This window comes from Haliaeetus leucocephalus, unplaced genomic scaffold (assembly GCF_000737465.1).
Source record: "Haliaeetus leucocephalus isolate CR32 unplaced genomic scaffold, Haliaeetus_leucocephalus-4.0 Scaffold213, whole genome shotgun sequence".
In the NCBI taxonomy this organism is placed as follows: Eukaryota; Metazoa; Chordata; class Aves; order Accipitriformes; family Accipitridae; genus Haliaeetus; species Haliaeetus leucocephalus.
The window spans coordinates 525,351-543,190 of NW_010972649.1; the positions used below are offsets into that span (position 1 = coordinate 525,351).

At 41.9% G+C, this 17,840-nt stretch overlaps 1 protein-coding gene across 5 annotated transcripts in view; it reads right to left on the reverse strand.

The window, feature by feature from the left end:
* The window catches only part of DPF3 (D4, zinc and double PHD fingers, family 3), a 113,215-nt gene that overhangs the window by 35,313 nt on the left and 60,062 nt on the right, over window positions 1-17,840 (reverse strand). For all 5 annotated transcript variants that reach the window (XM_010566479.1, XM_010566482.1, XM_010566484.1 and 2 more), the window contains one exon: window positions 8,357-8,494. In XM_010566479.1, the coding sequence (XP_010564781.1) occupies window positions 8,357-8,494 (138 nt within the window). The remainder of the gene's footprint in view (window positions 1-8,356; window positions 8,495-17,840) is intronic.

The window sequence follows — 17,840 nt, forward strand, 5'->3', positions numbered from 1 at the left end:
CACGTCCTTTTCTGCCGGGCAGCTTTCCAGCCACTCTTCCCCAAGCCTGTAGCACTGCATGGGGTTGTTGTGACCCAGACAGACACAGAAAGACCTGCACAGTTCAAACGATAGTTTCTCTGTACCTGAAAGCTGATTCATGTGAAGACAGGATGCAGACTGAGAATGAAGTCAAATATTTCCAAATAACTTTGGTATGTGCTTATTGGGAAATATTTTTTTTTCTTCTTAGCCTAATCAAGTTAATTTCAAACTGTACCAAGCTAAGCAGAATAAAGACCAACTTGAAATATGGTACCATCATTCACAGGAGTCTTCTTGCAAAATAAGTACTGTAAATTAAATAAATTCTGTAGTATATCACACAGTAACTTTGTTCTGTAGACAAAACCTTAAAAGCTAAACAAATTGACTGAGTTTATATATTTAAAATAACTTCTGTGCCATCTTGATTCTGAAGGCAGGGGCTCTAAACAGAGTTCTAACTTCCTTTCTGCCCTCCCTAAGTAATCAAAAAACCTGGAAGTTATCTTCCTCATGGTTTCAGTTTAATAATAAAAGAAAGCTGCTTCTAGAGAAATAACATAAAAAAATTAGGATTTTTGCTTTCTACATCATGTCTTGGAGCCACATGACTCAATAAGAATCTCAGTTTTCTAGCTCTCATGGCTGCAGAGAATATCTTGAATGGAAGGTGACTTCAGAAGAAGCAATTCTTGTCCCTGTTTTAATCAGAAAATTCAGAATACAGATACTTTAAATAGCTTTTCTTCAAAATGTGACCCTTAAATACATATAGCCAAAACCTCAAATAAATAGAACCTTGTAGTTTTTTAATTTTCTGAGTTCTAAGTTAAGTTATTTTGATGATTTAGATCACGATCTTTAAAAACTTTGAACTGGAACCAGTGCTTAAAAGAAAAACTGGTTTCTCTGTTCCTTGGTACCAAATCACAGTCACATATATTTCTTCAGCCTGCAGGTAATACAGCATAATACTTAACCATAGTTTAAGCTGTGCATCTAGGTTTGGTAGCATTTTATCCCTATTTTTTATGATATGTACAGTACTGGAAAGGCAGTGGAGGATGAGGAGTAGAGTGCATGCCTTGCTGTCGGTCCTTTATTTAAACGATTACAGTGAATTGGCTACAGTCGGATATATATGCGGTCCCAAAGGGATTTTTCCTAGCACATTTTGTCCAGCTCTTACCTGTTTCTTCTGGGCTTGATCCAAAACCAATAAAGTTCACTGGAGGTTTTCAATTCAATTCGAAAGGCTTTGAATCAGGCCATTTACTCTGTTTGCAACAAAAATTTGCAGAGCACAATAGGGACCACGGGAACTGCATGTAGGCCTGAATCAAGTCAATGCACTTTGCAATGGAGGAAAAGGGGCGGATTTGCTTTTTTTGTGGTTTTTGGTTTTTTTTAAATCTACAAGACTCTTTGTCTGAGACGGGGGCCCGGTTTTCCTTTCCAACTCCTCCCTTTTTCCCCGCTGTCGAAGCGCAAGTCCAACGTTTGGCCTCCTGCGCAGCAAGACGCCAGCCAAAAACCTGAGCCTGCGGTTGCCAAGCCCCTTGGAGGACTCGATGACATATAATCCCAACCTATAGCCTAAGTGCCCCCATGTTGCCTTCGCTCCCCCCCCCGCCGCCCGCGCTCATCCCTGGCAGGCCTGGCCCGTTTCCACGGCAACCGGCGTGCCCAGCCGGGGCTGCCTCTGGCCTTGCCACCTGTTATTGCTTCATCTCTCAAGTGTAAGGAATTGCAGTGCGGCCCCTTCTTTTGCTGCTCAAAATGCATCGGTGGGGGGATAGGCAGGCTCGTGCAAGAAATTACGACGTGATAATTGAATTAAAAAATGGCTTTAAGGAGAAGGGGAAAGAAAAGCGGCACTTGGACTGTGGCTTTTCTTGAAAGAAGAGGAGGGAGATGCCTGGCTGGGCACGCACTCACTTCTGCCCCGGTCATTGCTGGGGTGTAATGCGCAATGGTGGGGGTCTGAGGGGCAGGTTGTGGAGGTGCTTCTGTGCCCAGGGCTAGGCCCTGACCTGGAAAGGAACAATACAAGAAAAACATAACTCCTGGTGTGGTGAGGATCAGGCCAAGTACAGCTGAGATGCATTCAAGGCTCTTGCTCTCTCACATGTACGCAGCCAGGCAGAGATGTGTGCAGTCATTTCTGTGGCCTCCTTGCCAGTGAATTAAGTGCAGGGTTTTTTCATTGCAGTTTTCCAGGAAAAAATGTAAATCAAACTGAATGAGAGGAAACGGCCAGTCTCTCTGGGCACATTTACTCTGTCGTTAACACCAGAGATAAGCGCGTTGGCTAACCCCAAACTGGGAAGTGTTGGGGCACCTGATACAGAGACCCTCCAGCAGGCTGTAAGTGCAGCTTAGGTTGGTAGCGACACATCTGTGTCGACGTGGCACAGTATTCAACTGAATAAGCTCTGAACTTGGGTGTAGCACTGGGAAACAGCTGCTGTTCTGTTCCCAGAGTCGAGCTAATCAGCCTGCACAGCCCAATGGGCCTCCGCTACCCACGCTCAGGCTCAGGCTCCCCACGCTGCACTCCTCCTCACAGCATGGGCATGCCCTTTGCTGGCAGCCAGAGAAGCAGGCTATGCTATTGAGAGAGGTGCTGCAAACCACCCACCCAAAGTATTGCTAGTTCTCCTTAGTAACTGGATTTTATCTCCTCTTTGAGTTAGTTGGTGCTGTGAGGACAGAAGAAGCTGTTGCCTTTGCACAGTTTTTAGCAGCTCTGACAGGTTTGCCTTTCTCACAGCCCCTGCTCACAGAGAGGCACAGCCAAGGAGAACTATAAGCTACAAGTGCTATGAGAAGGAGGTACATCTATAGGAGTCAGAGGAAGCCTCTGAATGTGGGGAAAGGAAGAGCATTTGATCATGTCTTTTACAGGAATCAATATGGCCCTTAAGTTGAACATCTAATGAACGAGCTGGGAGGTGGGCAGTGGAAGGTACAGCTAGGAAAATATAGCATCAACCGATCAGATCTTGTAGATTTGGGGAGTCAGCATTCCTGCACCATAAGGCAGCACTTCACAGAAATGTCTGTGCACTGATCTTGCAGAGTCTTCTGCAGGAACACCTAAAGCATGGGCCAAAATCCCACTGCTCACAGTAAATCATTGTAACTGTCTAGTGACTCATGACAATAAACAGTAGGAGATACAGAATAGGAAGGCAGACAAAAGAGTCTGACATGTTAACATACAGATTTCCTGATTTTGAAGGGTACCTCTCCTGAGACTTGGCCTCTGGCCACTGAAATGCATCATTCCCATCAGCTCAGGGAACTCAAGGAGGGATTATAGTGCCAAATATACAGCCCTGTCCAGCAGCATCCCTCAGTATTCAGGTAAAACTGGCCAGTGTCATGAAATGGGTCCCTGCAACACGTTGTAGGCTTTAGATCTGGAAATTGCTCACTGGTGGAGTGTGAGAAGGCAGAGCACCTAAGTTCAAATTCAGTCAAAACTTTTGGATTTTAGTTGTGTTCAAACTCTACACGGAGGAGAAAAAAAGCAAGGAGATAGTGAGAAAGGAAAAAAAATTATAAGTACATAGATGATACCATTCTGTCTCAAAAGCTGACGTGTTATTGAAGCAACACATGGTTTTCAAAAACTTATTAGTCAAATTGGAAATGTTTCCCCATAAACTACTGAGAAGCACTAGGTATTTGTCTTCAATGGGAGTTGTGCATTGACAACAACATTAGTGGTTCTGGCCAAGCAGCATATAAAAAATCCCCCCAAAGTATAAAAAAAACCCTCCACAACTCCAAACAAAACAACAAAATGTCCCCTATGGATCCCTCTACATACGAGACAAGTTTGGGATTTTCCACTATTCCAAAACTCTAACTTTTTTTTTTCTTCACCCTACCAAAATACAGGCACACAAGTCTGAGAGATTTATAGCTGCAAACAGGGTTTGAGTGGAAATCATTACAGTCCCAAACTCGGCAATCACTACTGTTTCTTTTAGTATTCTCTTTTTCCTTAAGAAAACAAGCTCTGGAAAAGAAAAAACCAAACAGATTAAACTAATGAGAAGTCAACTCAAGGTAATGTACATATTTTCACTGAAAAGGCACCTGCTGCAGGGTATCTTGTTGCAAGGTAGGCATTGATGCATCCTTGCATTCAGAAGTAGCTCCCATCATGGCCCCAGCAAGGATCAGCACTGAGGCAGGGAAAAAGTAGGCCTGATGTAGCTTTCCAAATTGATGCTGCTTGTGGAGAGGAACAAACAGCTCGTCTCCAACTGAGGGGCTGACTCTCGTCATTTATTCATGGCCAGCCCCCTGCCTGGATGGAAATAAAAATGTTTCAAAGATGACTGTGTGGGGGAGCTGGAGGACAGCTTGGAGGCACACTGAGGTTAGCACATTAATTTTTTATCTCTGGAGACTGGGTATCCAATTATGCTTAGAGTACACAAACAACTTTGGCTGGTCTCTCCAGTAGAGATTTATCCACATCATAAAATCTGCGATGGAACTGGGCACAACAGGCTGATGCTATGAAATAACGTACACAGGTGGTTTTGCAGGTCAGATGTGCAAGCTAGCAGAGTCACAGGAGGGCACATGACTGCATTCTCATTAACTACATGTATTGTAGGATGGACCAACCTGCACACAGCAGCTAGGCCAGTGACAGCCCCCACAATGTGCTTTATTTACGATTGTCATTGGCCAAAGTGCTTGTGGGCATAAGATCTGTTCAGTTGCTGTTTACTGCACAGCTGCCTGTAACCAACGTTTCACACAGAAAAATGCTACTGAAAACTCTTCTCCTTTAACGGAGAGGAAGTTTTTCTCCATGTAGACACACTATCCTATTCTCCCAGGAATTAAGGAAGAGCATTTATACTAGTACACTCATTCACACACACATTTCAATAGATAGAAGTCTAATGTAATTCCTATATCAGAAGTGTCTCAAAATTTGTGAGCACCAGCTGCCCCCAGAGCTGGCCTGTACCCATGGAGTGAGATGGAATAAAACAGCAGGTGTTCTGTGGCAGGCTTGGATGCACCCTGGGCTCACAAATCTCACGCTCTCGGTGCCAACATGTGGAGGAAAAGCCAGCAGAAAAAAAGGCTGAGAATGGTGTGGGATCATTTCTTTTTACCAGTGGAGCTGAGGAAGGGGGGAGTTGACTTTTTTAAGGGTTTTCTATAACTTCTTCTTCACAGTTCCATACTCAGGTAAAAAAATCAGAGACTAGGTCAAAAATAAATGTGTGTGTAGGCAGAGGCAAGACTAGGCACTGACAAAGGGCTATTTATCTGTGTCAAAGGGCTAGATAAGACATACAAACAAAGCAACTAAAGCTCAAACAAAGCACAGGCTAAGAAGTTTTAGGAAAGGCAAAGGCCAGAGGAGACTGGTGAACTATCTTCCATGTTGCAAAGGGTAATCTGCAGGTGAGGAAAAAGGACAGAAGGAGAGAGAGATGTAAATAAACAAACCTTCTACAACAGTCAAGGACAGCGAGATGTGCCAAGGAGGTGAGACTTGGGGCTTGGGCCAGTCCCTGTTCTTTGACACACAGCTATTCAGTGGTTCTCAGTTTCAGGTAGGTTCCTCCTATCTACATCTCTTTTCTGGTCCCTGGATAATTTACTGAACTACCCAAACTGGTCTGTGCATGAGAAGAGTAAAGATAAAGGGGACTGGGTGTGCAGAAAGACAAGGGGCCATCAGCTCTTGAGCTGGCACCAGCCAAGGCATCAATAGCTGAATCCTGCAGAAGCCCTGCTCCAGAAAGCTCCCTCCTGTGTCAGCATGGCTGCTATTACCACAGGTACTGCAAGGAACGGAGGCTGCAGAGGAGATGTGGGTACAAAGGAAGGAAGTTCATACTGCAGCCGCCCGCCTGAACTTTGCTGACCCAGTGCTCACCTCCCACAGCACGGCAAATTCCAAATGGCTGGTTTGAATTTGTCTTGCCTTTTCTAAATCAGGCTGCTCATATCTCTCTGACACACTGCTAAGCAAATAACCAGACCCTGCTCTATACCATATCTCTGGTCCTCCTGTTCAGTAGGTTGCGGATTAGCTGTTTGGATTAACATCCCCCCCCGCTTTCCCTCCCTCTCTCCCTCCCCCCGGCCCCCCAAGCCCATGCAGAGAGGATTCTTGAAGCCCGAGCCTTGCGACGCTGCAGACCTGTCAAATCTAATTCATAACACATGCCTAGCAGTTCTTAGGGGAGAGGAAGGATCTGATGCCCTGGCTCCCCACCATCCCCCTGTACAAAGGGACCATTTAATGACTGCACATTAGCAATGTGGACAATTAGCATTCACATGGAAGATAAATGGCAGCATAAATTAAATATTGCCAAGTGAAAGAGCAAAGATGCAAGATCTGAGCTCAAGGCTGTAAACAAACAAACAGGCAAAAAGGAACAAACAGCCACTGCAACAGCTAAGCCATTTGGGAGAGTTACCTTCCGGCGTCTGGAACTTTCCCCAGGGGTGATCTTCACATTCGCATGGCTGTTGCCCGTACCTCACTGGCTCCTGGCTGGTTGTTAAGCAGATTCTTTCTGCTCAGGAATCTGGACCTCAGAGTGGCTTACCCCACTGGCTCTAAACTTCTGCCTGTTTGGGGATCTGTGCATCAGCAGCTTCCCTCTGCCACATGCATCACACAGGACCTCTGGGGGAACACAAGCCTGAGCAGCTCCCACTCTACCCTTTCCCATAGTGTAGAATGCACCTTCCTTTCTATGGGCCAAGGCCAGCTGCTCCTAACCTTACCATAGCTTTTCTAGCTCCTCTTCTTGCTAACTTCTATCATTTCCTAAACACCAGAAACATAAGGACTGAGACTGTCCTTGGCCTCTAAAACAAGCTGAAGGGCAGGGCACACTACCCTTCTTTGTTCAGGCATCTCTGCAAGGCCATTATCAATATTAATTCAATACAGATTTGCAATATGCCTCTCAGATATGCAACTATTACTGACTACTGCAGGGACAGGAAAAAAAACAACAACAGAGATTATATAAATGCTAAGTAAACAAAAGCTACTGGCTGAACACTGACATTCCCCAGCCTGCCCAAGCAGTCACTCTCAGTGCATTGACAGCTCAAGTTTACCAACAGCTGGAGGAGTCAAAATTACTTTTGCTGTGAACATACAAAACATGTGAATAACTAAAAGGTAGAGCATAAAAGTGACAGAAACATAGGGACTGCCAAATGGGATCACACTAAACGGCCATTCAAGCTCAGACAGTGGCTAGCAGCAGATGCTTTGGAGGAAGGAAACCCCCTCCCACACCTCCCTGGGGACAATTATCAATTATCCTGCTTAGAAAGAAAATGTTTTCCTACTTCCATATTTCTCCCAGTTCTTCTTAATGTATTAGAAAGTGTTTGCCTGGATATTTTCCCCATAAGCATTTTATTGCTTTGTCCACATTGTTCATTACTTTGAACCAAAATGACACAGTTCACATGGTGATCTGAAAGGACTTTTTGAAAGTGAACAAAGCTATCTACACAAATTGCAAGGTGAAAGCAAACATCACATAGTATTGCACACTGGAAAACTAAGAAACAGGGGCTTAGAGACTTGCAAAAATCAGTAATAAAACACAGTCTCCTTGACTCCCAGTTCTGTGCCTAAGCAGCAGAGGAAGGACAGTCAAATAGGGCCATCCGGACCACTAAGATTTCTTTCAGCCCTGTATCAGTGTGGGGAATCTAGGCACATAACTCTTCTCTCCTCTCATGTTCCAGCTCTCCTTCTTGCAGATCAGTGCTGATGCTTTTTCATAGATTCTCCCAAACTGCAACTAAGAAGAGGTTTTTGGTAAAGTTGAGGGTTAGCCATTTGGGGAGGAGATGGAGGCATAAGGGGGACAAGGTGCTGTGAATTTCATACCTAAAAAACCTGAGACATACATAAATGTCTCTTATTCAAAGGCAAAACAAAGGCAGCCCCCTCAAACGACTGGATGTGTATTTCCTTGACATCCCTGCTAACAGCCACTGGGAGGCTGCTTGATGATGGGCAGGTTGGGCATCTCTTCTTTTCCCCCCTTTCCCTGCACCTCCTCCCCACAGGAGCAGTAATGGAAAAGTGACTTGCTGCAGAGATAATGCTGGGTTTGAAATGAATTTCTGACTAGCTGAGCCAGCACCCGTGTGAGCTGCGGCTGATTAGCTCCAAGCATCCAGGTCCCAATCACTCACAATGGAGCCAGGCAATCACGCCAGCCTCCGCAAGGCAAAGACAGGGTGGAGGCAACATCCCTGAAAAGCATCTCAAAGGCAAAGGGAAAATATTACTCACGTTTGTGGTTTTCGTTTCTGTGGACAGGGGAAGAGCGGGTCTCCTGCTCGCGGGCTTCATCACCCTCTTCACTGGCGAGGTGGGTGTGAGCATAGTGGTAGCTCAGCCCAGGCCTGTTCTTGTAACGCTTGCCACAGACTGGAAGGAAAGGAGATATGAGGGAGGGGAAGAGAGAATGGAAACATCAGTGTGATCTGCAACAATGCCAGCATCCTCTCAAATAATGCTCCCTTCTCCCCTGAGAGCAGCACCACACACTCCACGCGCCTGCCCAAAATTCTTCCAGCCGACATTGGTGAAAGGTGACAGAAGGGCAGCCCTGCAGCCGCAGGTCCCCAGACAAGCTTTCTTCCCACCATGCTGCCAGCAGTCCTTTCTACAGGCCTAGGCAAATGCACATTCAGTCTCTGCAGCTCATACAGCCCTAATCCTCTCTGCTAAGATTACTAACAAGATTGCACATAAAATCAAATTAAATGCCAGTTCCGATGTTGGGGCTGGCACAATGCACAGCAATGGAAACTGGACTGAGAAGGACAGACATTATTTTCCTCATTACTGATCTCTGAGAAGAGGAAACAGTATTTTTTTTTAAAAAAGGCTTTCTGTAAAAGGGTAATAAATAGCTTTATTCACAGATTCCTAGTCAAGACAAGGAGATGGAAATCATCCACAGTTTCTTGCTAGAAGAACATGTAGTAGTGATACTTATTTGCCCAGGTAAACTTCATATTCAGCATCCCAATAAATAATAAAACGCGTGACAGAGAATCCTCCTTCTGAACTTTTGTTTATTTTAGGATTAAGTCAACAGACATTAAGAACAGGATCAAACAATTCAGGGTGATGAAAGGTCTACATATTCACAGGATGCTCACCACAAGGGCAAGCTTCATCATAAGATTCATTACATACAAATTCAGCTTCTATAAAGTTTTTAATTCATGTTATTGTCTCTAAAAGTTATCTCTTTTCATCTTCAAAGCAGTCTCTGAATCTCCATTTTCTTTTATACAGCTATTTCGTCTACCAAATACAATTATTGCCGTTTTATAAGATTAGGAAATAAAGGCAAAGAAGCTTAGTGCCCTTCCTGCAAATTTTTACTCCCAGCCACATTTTCAGTCACTTTATTAGCTTCATTAACCTCAAGGATTTCACACAGGAATAAATGTCATGCCCAGTATTCTGTCCTGCATAACTTGCTTAGGAAGGCAAAGGAAGTGGTGCCAGAAGAGACAACAGAACCCAGCAGTATCTAGTTCTCTGTCTCGTTCTTAGACCCCTTGAAAAAATCTCCAAGGGGGAAGTTACCATCCACTCATAAAAGCTTAACTCAGCCCTGGTACTGAAAAGGTATCCTGCAATGTATATAGATACGTACTTCCCATTCCCCAGACACCTGAGTGTGGGAATGTCATAAGACTCCATAAATCAAAAAAATAATAAAAAAAGACCTGCCCCAATTATTCACTTACATATAAGTAAACCTTCCATTATTATACTTTTCTGCTACTACTCACAAAAAGCCAATGAATGGTCCACATTCTGGAACAGATGATAGAAAATTGTAAATCAAAGCCTAGCATGATAACATATTTCATTCTCCATCTCTTCCAGCTGATTTGCAAACTCCCTCAAGAAAAATACTTTCCCTTATTAGAAACGTGTAAAACAACATCATGATATGAATAAGATGAGTGATCTGGAACACTTTTATCCCAGTTTTCTCCATTCTGTAAGGTGATGATCACACAGTCATCAGTGTCATAAGTCTTTGAATACCCTTGATTTAGAAATGAGAACTCCTGCAGGAGGGAGGGGGGGAAAGTTGGGGAGAAATAAAATGCTCAGCTACATATGCACATCCGTTCTTTCAAGCATCTGCCCTCATTTCATATGTAAACCTAATTCTATTGCCAGACATTTTGAACAACTAGACTGGTGTTAGATGCATGCTCTCCACAAAACGTCAGTTCCGTCTCCCTTCTTCTAGTACCAGCCATGTATTCTTCTAATGCATTCCGGAGAGGGAAACTACTCCTCCTCCTCCGTGGTCCTACAGAGCAAAGGACAAGCAGTGGAACAGATGCTGACAGAAAGTCAAACAACAAGATATCCACAGATCTGTATGACTTTGTCTCTACTTTTTGAATAGGGGAAAAAGTGTAACAAAAAAGTAATCATCAAACCGAAGTGAGCTACAAATGCTCGCTGCTTAAATTATTTCAGAAAGATAACCCCCTCTAATTACACAGATGTTATAGCATTTCCTAGAATGGAGAGAGAGATTTACATTTCCAGCGCATTATTTGAGTATCATACTAAGTATCCCATTCTATCCCCCTTATGTGCATTTGAAGATGAAAGTTAAAAAATGATTCTTCTGCTATGAATTACTGATGCTGCTCAAAAACTTCTGTCTACTTAAATTATTTTCAGAGCACTATCAGGTGATCAGTGCTGTACTGACAACGGAGGAAGCACTTGGACTTAATAGCTGCTATTGACTGACTGACTATCCCACTCTACCTTGCTCTTATGTATCTTGATCCTGCATTAATACTAACCTAGCTGCAAAATCAGATAAACTCTAAACCCCAGCCTCATTTACCTATTAGAGGGAGTTTTAAATTTCAAAACAAAAAATATTTCTATAAATTCTACCAGGCTTCATTTCATTCAGCTCTACCTGAAAACATACCCACAATTCTAGCTCTACTGTTGCTACCTTACAAAAGCACCATGTCCTTGAATATAGGTCTCATACATCTTTCTTCAATGCACAAAAGGAAACTTGCATTCCCAGCAGGAAGTCCAAAGGCTGTGGGCTTGCCTCCATTCCCTACAGGATCCTGCAGGAATTTTAGCTGTGGCGTTTAGGACAGCATAGGAAATCAGATGGGTCTGCAGACTTGCCCTTCTCCAGAGAGAAAGTTATCAGCTCACCAGGAAAAAACAGCAAACATCGATATAAGCTGAGGCAGTAGTAATTCTGCAGCTGAGCCCTTCCCACTGCCAAAACTCTTTCGGATGGCCTTCAAGGGTGGCAGCAAGTTGAGACATGCCTAGCTAAAAAGGAATTTGGAGGACTTTATGACCAGAGCTGAGGCAAAGGAGTTCAGTTTACACAGTCCTAGCAGATCCTTTGTAGGACCAAAGCTTTGCAGCTTCCAGCAGCTTTTTTTCCTGGTGTCTAGAATTTTCCACCTTTCAAATGCATGTTCTATCATGGAAAAAGTCCGAAGTGATGCCAAGAGTTGAAACTGCAGGGATTTCCTATTTCCCAAGCAAATTAGACTTCTGCAGGGGAAAAAGGGTATCATGATATTAGTCAGGCAAAAGAACGATTGGCTTCAGTGAGACTTTCCTAGAATAAAAGCTAAGTCAGAACTTCATGGTTTCTCCAACAGACTGAATCTTCCTGAATTCACTCTAATCTCTTATTTTCCAGATAGAGCACATTTTATTAATCTACCATATCACTGTGCTAAGAAGTAGTTTCTATAAAAGGGCGATCATTAATAAACACTTAGCTCTTATATAACTCTTCCCACTGCAAGATTGGCTTTTCAAACATTAATTAATCTTCCTCCACATTCCTGAGTGGGAAATACTATTCTCATTTCACTTCTGAAAAAAGAGAACCACAGAGGGGTTAAGTGACTTGCCCACACAGTGATCTTTTGTCATTACCAGGACTGGAATTCATGAGTTCCAGCATCCAGACCAGTGCTTACACCACATCTTTCTCATTCTCAGAGCTGACAAAAGCATAATGAGAACTGGTTCTCCCAGTCTGAAATGTATGCTGCTGATTAGTTCTTAAGGCTATGCAGCTTACACATAGCAAGTGAGAGTGCGCCTTTCATAAACTTTGCTGGGTGGCCTTCCCTTTCTTTCAGAAGCTTTGACTTTTTTTATCTTTAATTTTCCTTGCTGGATAGGCTCATCATCCTTGCATGTGGTAGATTTCATCCTGAATCTCAACACTGGGAAGTTGACTTGATCTTTAATTAGGTAGTCGAGCCCAATGAAAACAGCAGGAGCTTGTAGAATGTAACCCACTTCAATTCCTCCTGCATTCAAAGGATATATTTTTGCTATAACCTGATGTGAATGCCATCTTAGGAACAAGCTGGGTAAGTAAGCAGTAATACAGCAGTGCAGATCAAACACCACAAACGGGGAAGAGGGAGAGATTTTATTAGGCCACCAGACACTCTCCTATGATGAACCTTACTTTCCTTCCAATCTGAAGACTGAAGCGAAGACGTTACACAACTGCGTTATGGGGGAAAAACATAATTTGCAGACAGTTTAATCACGAGCACTGAGTGTTTCATAAAAGAGAGCTCTGTTCTCAGTTCTGGCCTGTAACAGCCTGCAACTCTTTGGATAAGCAAATTCTCACTCTGTTTACATTTCTCAATGAGTAAAATTAATATAAAATACTTCCCCTGCTTTAAAAGGGGATTTGAAATCTATGACTTAAAAGACTTCCTCATCAAATATTTAATGGCTGTGTTGCTGTCATTTTGAAATTGTTACACATTTGGTCCTTGGCAGGCTGTGAGCTATGTTCCAGCCAGCTCTCCACATACATTTTGCACAATCTGTCACCAGTATGAGACAGAAGGAAACAATCCATGTTTTTGGTGGAAACAGGAAATTGGGGGAGTACATGTGCTTATTTTTTTTTTGTCACTGAATCTTGCCCCCCTCATTGTCTTTCTTTGCTTTTGTCCTTTGCCTCCTGTTCTTTCTTCTCAACTGGGCTGTGTCAAATGCTAAATCTTAAGTTAACTGCTGGCAGGCAGTCATTCCTCAAAGTTATCTTCCTATCCCACCATTCGCTCCACTCCAAAAAAAACATTCCTTGTTTTGCACTGGTTTCATAATATAATCTCCCCTGTTACAGTTATGCCCGCACTCTGGCACATCTAGAGATCTCAAATGCTAACAGTGTATTTTGACCTCCACTGATAGAAAGGCATTACTTTTGTCCCTCTCCGATCAGTACTGTCATGCTATACACCTCTAGTATTAGAGCAGCTATTTACTGATGTGGATTTTCTATAGTCCTTGTTTCACTGCCCCCAGAGGACAACCCCAGAATCTACCCGCTGTATTAACATCACAGGGATGTTGAACTCCAGTGCAAAACATGCACAAGTCAACAACATATATGTTCACATTTCCATAAATGAATGGCTAGCAGGAACAAAAGAGAAAAGAGGTAGCCTATATGAGTAGAAAACATTCAACTACCAGAGTCAACTCTGTTCCCTTCTTACCATGCGCTCTACTCCAGACCTGTGTTATTCAATATTAAAAACAAAAAAAAATGTCCTTGCCTCCCTAATCTTGGCTTTTCTACCAATAATGCAATAATGTAGTCAATGAATGCCAAGTACAGCAGCAACTATGGTGGGAGAGTTGTCTGTTGGGTTCATCTGAACAATCATCTTATTCTAGATCTTATTGCTTATTAACTACTTAGGGATTCACTGGAAAGGATAATACCAAGAGATGATTTAGGGCTTAAACTGCTGATAGTTTAAAGGCAAGCTGAAGTCATGATGGAGATTTATGAGAAGCATGTAAAAACAATGCTATAATCAAAGCATTTTCAAACCAGCTTGTCATTGTGATATTTAACCAAAGGTCTGCCCTAAGAAGCAGCAGTTAGTAGTGTCGGACTCCTTCATAGTATCTGTAAGAATTAAGACAACAGATTAAGTCTCAGTGAACTGGTAAAAATAAGGCTAAATCATGATTTATCTTGTAGGCCTTTTGTATTCCAGCAAACCTTCCAGAGAATCAATGAGATATTTGTTAAAATTAGTATGATGGGATCAGGTCCATTTCAAGGAGATGAGAAAGAAGGCAGGTGAAGTTAGCAAGGTAATTACTAGAGCCATCATTTTGTGAACATATACAGTAAAATAGTTCCTAAAGAATAGGCCTCAAGGAATTGCATTTGGCAAGTCATGCTAGAACAATACAACATTTAACTGGGATTTTCTAAGGAAACTAAAAGACAGAGATCCTGGGTACCCATTGAAACTCAGTGTAATCTGTTCATCTTAAATCATTTAAACTACCTGAAGACTCCAGCCTTTTGCTGGCAGAACCTACAATACGTTTAGTGGAGAAAGGGAATGAATGGGGAAGAAAAAAATTAATCTCAAAATAATGAAATTTCAATGTCCCACTGGACGATGAAGTTACAGAAAAAGCAGGAGGATGTTTCAAGCTATAGTGATTTGGATGTACGGTCAAGCATTTTTAAAAACAAAACCATGTTCTGAATAATTACTAGTAGTTCAGAGTCAAGTTCAAAGTGTCCACTTAGGGACCAAGCCTTATATGATCTGTAGGCACAATACAAGCAGATAGGCACTTAGTGGGATATTCAGGGAAAACAGTTTAGGAGCCTACCTCCAGTTGAAATCAGTGAGAATTAAGAGCCTAACTTTTTTTTAAACTTCACAAGGCACCTTTCTGCATCTTCAAGCACCTGAAAGAGTCCGTTTTGGGCCCAATGCTTACCTCTGTTTTTATCATTAATTTGGAGGGTGGACTAGAGAGTGAAAGAATGAAACATGCAGAGAACTGTTGGCAAAAATACTGGAATAATAATAAAAATATATCATACGAGCTTCATTAATCAAAGAATTTTTTCAAACAGTAACATAATTAGTAAATATTAATATGGCATCTAGTATAAATAAATAAAACACATTATAAACAGGACGAAGCAGTATAGTGAGGAAACTGAAGACGATAGATAATCTGCCTGAGTAGAAACAGATTGAACAGGGAAGGAACAAGAAGCTATAGCAAATGGTATATTAAATATGAATTCACATGGTAGACAAGGATGAAAATTCCTTTGCCACTGAAACATGACATGGCACTGGAGAGGAGCATCTTGCACTGAAAAAGGGTTTACTAAACAACCTATTAGGTCAGACATCTCTATACCTCTCATAGATACATAACAGAGCAAGTTGCATGAATCCAAGTTGTATAAGTAAACGTAAGTTACATGTAAATGTATCAACCATTCATCTTCTGAACTGCTTCCATCCTCAGAACAGCACATTCAACTTAGTTCTGGCCACTGCTACTTATATAAGACCCTTTGGAGATTTTTCAGAGAAAAGATACAAGCTTAGAAAAAGAGCTGAAGAAAACACAGCTGAAAGAAGCCCCAGTAACAGTTTACAGACATAGAAAGAAGACAATGTTATCCACTAAGAACAGGGCAAGAACTGCTGGTCTTAGACTGCAGCAGAGAAAATTCAGATTAAATAACTAGAGAAACCTGAAAATGAAGTTTTTGACAAAAGAATCAGCTTCTACAAAACACTACAGGATCAGTGTCTCTGGGTACCTGAAAGGTTGCATTAGTCACTGATCCAGCAGAGATCATAGGAACGTTTCAGTCAATTCTCATTTTGCACAAGGAATGGATCTGAATGCGTATCTCAGCCTCAGAGGGATTATGAATAAAGGATAGGACAAGGGGTAATGGCTTTAAACTGAAAGAGTAGATTTTGATTAGGTGTAAAGAAGAAGTTCTTCCCTGTGAGGGCGGTGAGGCGCTGGAACAGGTTGCCCAGAGAAGTTGTGGATGCTCCATCCCTGGCAGTGTTCAAGGCCAGGCTGGATGAGGCTTTGAGCAACACGGTTTAGTGGAAGGTGTCCCTGCCCATGGCAGGGGGGTTGGAACTAGATGATCTTTAAAGTCCCTTCCAGCCCAAATCATTCTATGATTCTATGGTTCTATGATACAGTACAAACATAAGTTGTTATGCTAAAACAGCAGTTTATACAGGAATAAAACTAAATGGAGACAAGGACATAATGGTAAAAGAAAGAAACAACTCCTTTTATAGATGGGCAAGGGAAATGTTCCATAGATAGAGGGACAGAAAACAAAAGTGGAAGTATGTACATAGGTAAGTTTCTGTGGAAACATGAGAAGAATGAAAGCAGACAAATGAAGATGGACAGCAGGAAAGTTAATAACTTGTAGAGATTCAGCACAAACTAATGGCTCTGGCTAAAGGAAGTAGACATCTGGAGTCACAAAGCTCAGGTGCTACAACTGATTGCAACTTTTAAACCAGAATACAAGTTTCCAGGTAAAACTTCAGAGAAGCTTTTTTTTTTTTTTTAAATAGTAAATAATATTCAATAAACAACATGAAAATAGCAGAAGGATTTTGAAGAAGACTGCTGTAGTAGAACTGACGGTTCCCCAGCTGATCATTTGACAGCGACATAACATCAATTCTTATTACACATGTAGGTATTCATACAGTCGTTCATTCTGTCCCTCCTTTAAAAATCACAGCTGTGGTGGTGCATCTTCCACTTCTCTTGCTTGGCATCAAAGCCTTTGCTTTGCTCCTCAAGCCCTACTTTACAATATCTTTTAAGGCACCTGCTCTGTCTCCTAGCCCAAGCTATGTTTGGGTCTGGTCTCATACAGCAGCTGACCCATTCAGCTATGTTACCATTTCCAGCCTATACCCATTTTACACCAGGCTGCCCTGCCACTTTCATTATCCAAGCATTTATCCCAAGGGAGCTCAAGGCATAACACTATCCAATGCAACTGGTTGAAAATCTGACCAACTAGTTTTCCACTTGGTGATTTGATGAAACAAGGCGTTTCATGATTTTATCGATGCTTTGAATGGTCAAATATTTTATTCTGAACTTCTGATACAGTATATGCTCAATAAAATCAACTCAAGTATTTCAGACTATTTCATTCCACAAAACAAGCAAACAATCACCTTTTCTTAAAAACACAAGATGACAAAACATTTTGAGCTTTGAAAACTTTCCTCCATATAGAAATTCCATATTTCCTGTCAGTTTTAAGATTGGGACCAGGTTTAATATTGTTGTATAGCTGAATGCCTCTTCCAAAAAAAGGCAGGCCTTTTCAGAAATAACATTGCTATCTTCCAACGCAAGGGGCAGTGTCAGCTTGGTACCGCTCTTGCATCATCTTTCTGGCACACAGACTAGTTTTTTCCCCATAACCATTTTATTACTGATGAAACATGGTGATATATTCTTGTTTCTCATAAACATGAATGTCTAACTATGAAAAAAGAGCAGAGTAGTTCTTCACCACAAATCATTTTTTGTGCCCATGCAGTTAAATAAGAAAATTAATTTGGTTTAGATATGCTTATGCTTTCTTCTTTGTGGTCACTTTCCAAACCCAAATATCAGAACACTTGCAGAAGAAGCAACCTGGAGGTAAATTAAATAATATACAGAAAAACTAAAGTGTCAACCCATTGAGGTAATTATTTATACCAATAATGTGATTGTGGGAATCATGTTTACCCAAGCAGGAGACAGATTCACTATTTTTGACCCTCATGTTTCCATGTAAAACAAAATTATCTGTCCAAAACATCTGCACATGGAATACTGCAAACCAATTTCT